At 37.6% G+C, this 3,360-nt stretch overlaps 1 protein-coding gene across 1 annotated transcript; it reads right to left on the reverse strand.

The window, feature by feature from the left end:
* Positions 1-1,230: 1,230 nt before the first annotated feature.
* LOC130871386 (olfactory receptor 7A17-like) lies at positions 1,231-2,157 on the reverse strand. The gene has a single exon (XM_057764723.1). The coding sequence runs from the start codon at positions 2,155-2,157 to the stop codon at positions 1,231-1,233; it is 927 nt and encodes a 308-aa protein (XP_057620706.1).
* Between the last annotated feature and the right edge of the window lie 1,203 nt (positions 2,158-3,360).

The following is a 3,360-nucleotide window of genomic DNA, read 5'->3' on the forward strand; positions in this document are numbered from 1 at the left end:
TCATATATGGCATCGCATTCTATCTTGTTATTTTGCAAAATTTGCAGCTGAACATATAGGAATAAGAAATTCTTTCCTCGGCTCCTTCAATGACAACATTATGAAAAATTATGGTATAAATTCATATTTATAATATTAAATTTGGGAAGAAGAAAATGAAATCAGCAAAAAAAATTATTTGTACATGCTTATTGTGGCAATATTCATAGTAACTAAGGTAAGGGGGTCCACATGAGTGGTTATTTATTGGGTGAATGCATAAAAAATCCAAATATAACACTAATATGTTTACCATTTACATATCAATATTATTACTTTAAGTTATATCTATATTGCAAGCATGTGTGTGCACGGATGCCAACACACACACACACACAAACACATCTGCCTCTGAAAGGACATGGATTAGACACCCCTTAGGTCATTTACTAGACATTATGTTATGGCCATAGACAGTCAAAATAGATACAGGATCCTATATATATGAACAAAATCAAATTACAAACAATTATATATACCAATATATTATTGTTTGCATTATTAGGAAAGATGAGGCATCATGGAATGATAAACAGACCACTGAAACACACTAGTCTCTACACTATAAAGTTATACATAGGATCACAATTGTAAAATAAAGTATCTCATCATAGCAGTAAAATTGATGACGACTTTGCTACACCTTAAAATTTACTGAGTCTAGGTAGCAAAATAGATAAATGCAGTTGCTGGTAAGTCTGATGACTTGAATTCAATCCTTGGAACCCATATAAAAGTGAGAGATGACAACTGACTCCACAAAAAAATGTTCTCTGACTTCCACATGTAGTCACAGCATGTATTATACAGTCACATAACCATGAATAATAAATAAAAATTTAAAAATTCTGAGTCTGACACATGTCTCTTGCAAGGAAATTATTTCTAAACATTGTTCTCTGTGATCGAAGGGGATTTCTCAGTATTTCTTGATCCCAAGATTGAAAAAAATGTTGAGACATTTGGAAAAGGACAAAAGGGAAAGAAATGAATATTGTAGTGAGTGCAGATAGTGATAGTGTGAATTACCCGATTGATTTGTATAATAGAGAAGCTGAAATCAGAGAATGAGAGCCTCCAGGAATGAAATAGAGGGAGCACATTCTACTTTGAAGATCCCACCAGAGATCTCTGAGCTGTGTGATCATGGACACATAACCATGCTGAGCACCTCAGTAAAGGATTTTTCTATTACTTCCATCCCAACATGTTTCTCAGTGCTCTCTTTATATCTTTATTCCTAAGGCTGTAGATGAAGGGGTTCAGCATAGGGGTGACCACACTGTACATCACTGAGGCTCTTGCAGTTGACTGTGAGTTTTCCATTGAAGCAGAACTGAGGTAAACACCCAGGCCTGTGCAATAGAATAAAGAGACAACTGATAGGTGAGATGCACAGGTGGAAAATGCTTTGTACTTCCCTTGCAGTGATGTGATTGCACGTATGGTTGAAACTATCTTAGAATAAGAGTAAAGGATGCCCATCAGGGGACAGCAAGCCCACAGCACAGCCGCAAAATAGATAACCACATCATTTGGAAGGGTGTCAGAGCAAGCGTGGTGTACTACTTGATTAAGTTCACAGAAAAAGTGTGGGATTTCCAGGTCTGCACAGAAGGACAATCGCAATGTCATTAAGCTTTGTGTTGTGGAATGAAGGATATTCATGATCCAGGATGCTAGGACCATCAGCACACAGAGTCGAGGGTTCATGATGACAGTATAATGCAGAGGGTGACAGATGGCCACATACCTGTCATAGGCCATCAAAGTCAGCAGAAAGATTTCCAACCCTGAAAAGAGTATAAAGAAATGCATTTGGGCAATGCAGTTCCTATACATGATGACGTTACTTTGTGTGTATATATTCACCAACATCTTTGGGACGGTTGTAGAAGTGAAGCAGACATCCACAAATGAAAGGTTGGAGAGGAAGAAATACATGGGTGTATGCAGGTGGGGACCTAAAATCGTCGCCAAGATGATGAGTAGGTTCCCAAGCATGGTGATCAAGTACATTGTCAGGAACAGCACAAATAAAAAAGGCTGCAGTCTTAGATTCTTTGAAATTCCAAGAAGGAGAAAATGTGAAATTTGTGAGTCGTTCTTTGGCCCCATTTAGTTGATGTAACTAATGAGAAGAGAGAGGGCATGAAAATGTGTGACACAATTGTTAAACCTCAGAGAACCCCTGCCCCTGTATATCCTGTAGCCAAGACTTGAATTCCCAGACTTTATATATGAATGGGATCTGTAATAGTCCACAACCCTTTCATGACTGATGTAATATCCTCATATCACACTCTACCTTTTCCTGGCTGAGTTTTAAATAGTCATGAATTTGCAGAACTATCTTCTGTATTTGGAGACTATAAATTAATTATAATCACGTTGCAGCCACATCTTAGGAAAGAAATGGTCTGTGCAGAATTCAAATGTTTTTAGAATCACATGAGGATGAAATAACACAAACAAATAAATGCTTAAAGTGATAATGTAAGAAAGATGTAAGTTGGTGACAGTATGAAAGAAAACAAAGTTATGTAGGAGATGGTGCATAGGGATTGTTACTTTATACTGAGCATGTTGGCGAGAAAAAGCAATAGGCTAGTAAAAAGATACACCTAGAAGATAACAAGGTGCTTATAGCCTGCAGGTGTATATGCCTTGCAGAAGGAACAGCCAGTGAAATGATCTAAGGAAGGTGTTTGTTTTAATATACATGTCTAACCTGAAGCAGAGTGACTAGGAGAGTGAACAAAAGAGAATATTGAAGGAATAAGTGGCTTTATTGCTGTTGAAATAATCAAGACACCATGACATTTTCTGTTCATATGTCACTGCATTTTAATTTTAACTTGGTTGCAAAAATTCTTGTGTATTTGTTATCTTCCCAATTCCATGAAGAAATATCTGATGATGTCAGCTTAAGGGAAGACTATTTGCTCATGGTTTGAGGGCACATTATGGGTGAGAAGGTAGGCAGACAAAAGCACAAGATGACTGGTCACAGAGCATCCACAGTCAGGGAGCAGACAGAGATAAATACTGGTGCTCAATTTGTTTTCTTCATTTTTATGCAGGCTTCCCATGGGGTGGTGTCACCCACATTTAGGAAAAGCCTGTCCAGCCCAGTTACATGATCTAGAAGTCCTCCTCACTTACAAGCCGAGGTGTTTGTTTTCTAGGTTAGTCTATATCCTGTCAATAAGATTATCCACCACATTCTTGTAAGTTGAAAAACATCTTTTTGCTATTGTCATACATTAGTTTAATGGTCCAGCCTCTGTATCATGCTGTGGTCCATGAGGACCACATTAA

The sequence above is a fragment of the Chionomys nivalis genome, chromosome 3 (genome assembly GCF_950005125.1).
Source record: "Chionomys nivalis chromosome 3, mChiNiv1.1, whole genome shotgun sequence".
NCBI classification, from domain to species: Eukaryota; Metazoa; Chordata; class Mammalia; order Rodentia; family Cricetidae; genus Chionomys; species Chionomys nivalis.

Excerpts from the sequence above, each read along its gene's own strand:
- LOC130871386 (XM_057764723.1), bottom strand. The coding sequence starts at position 2,157 with ATGGGGCCAAAGAACGACTCACAAATTTCACATTTTCTCCTTCTTGGA.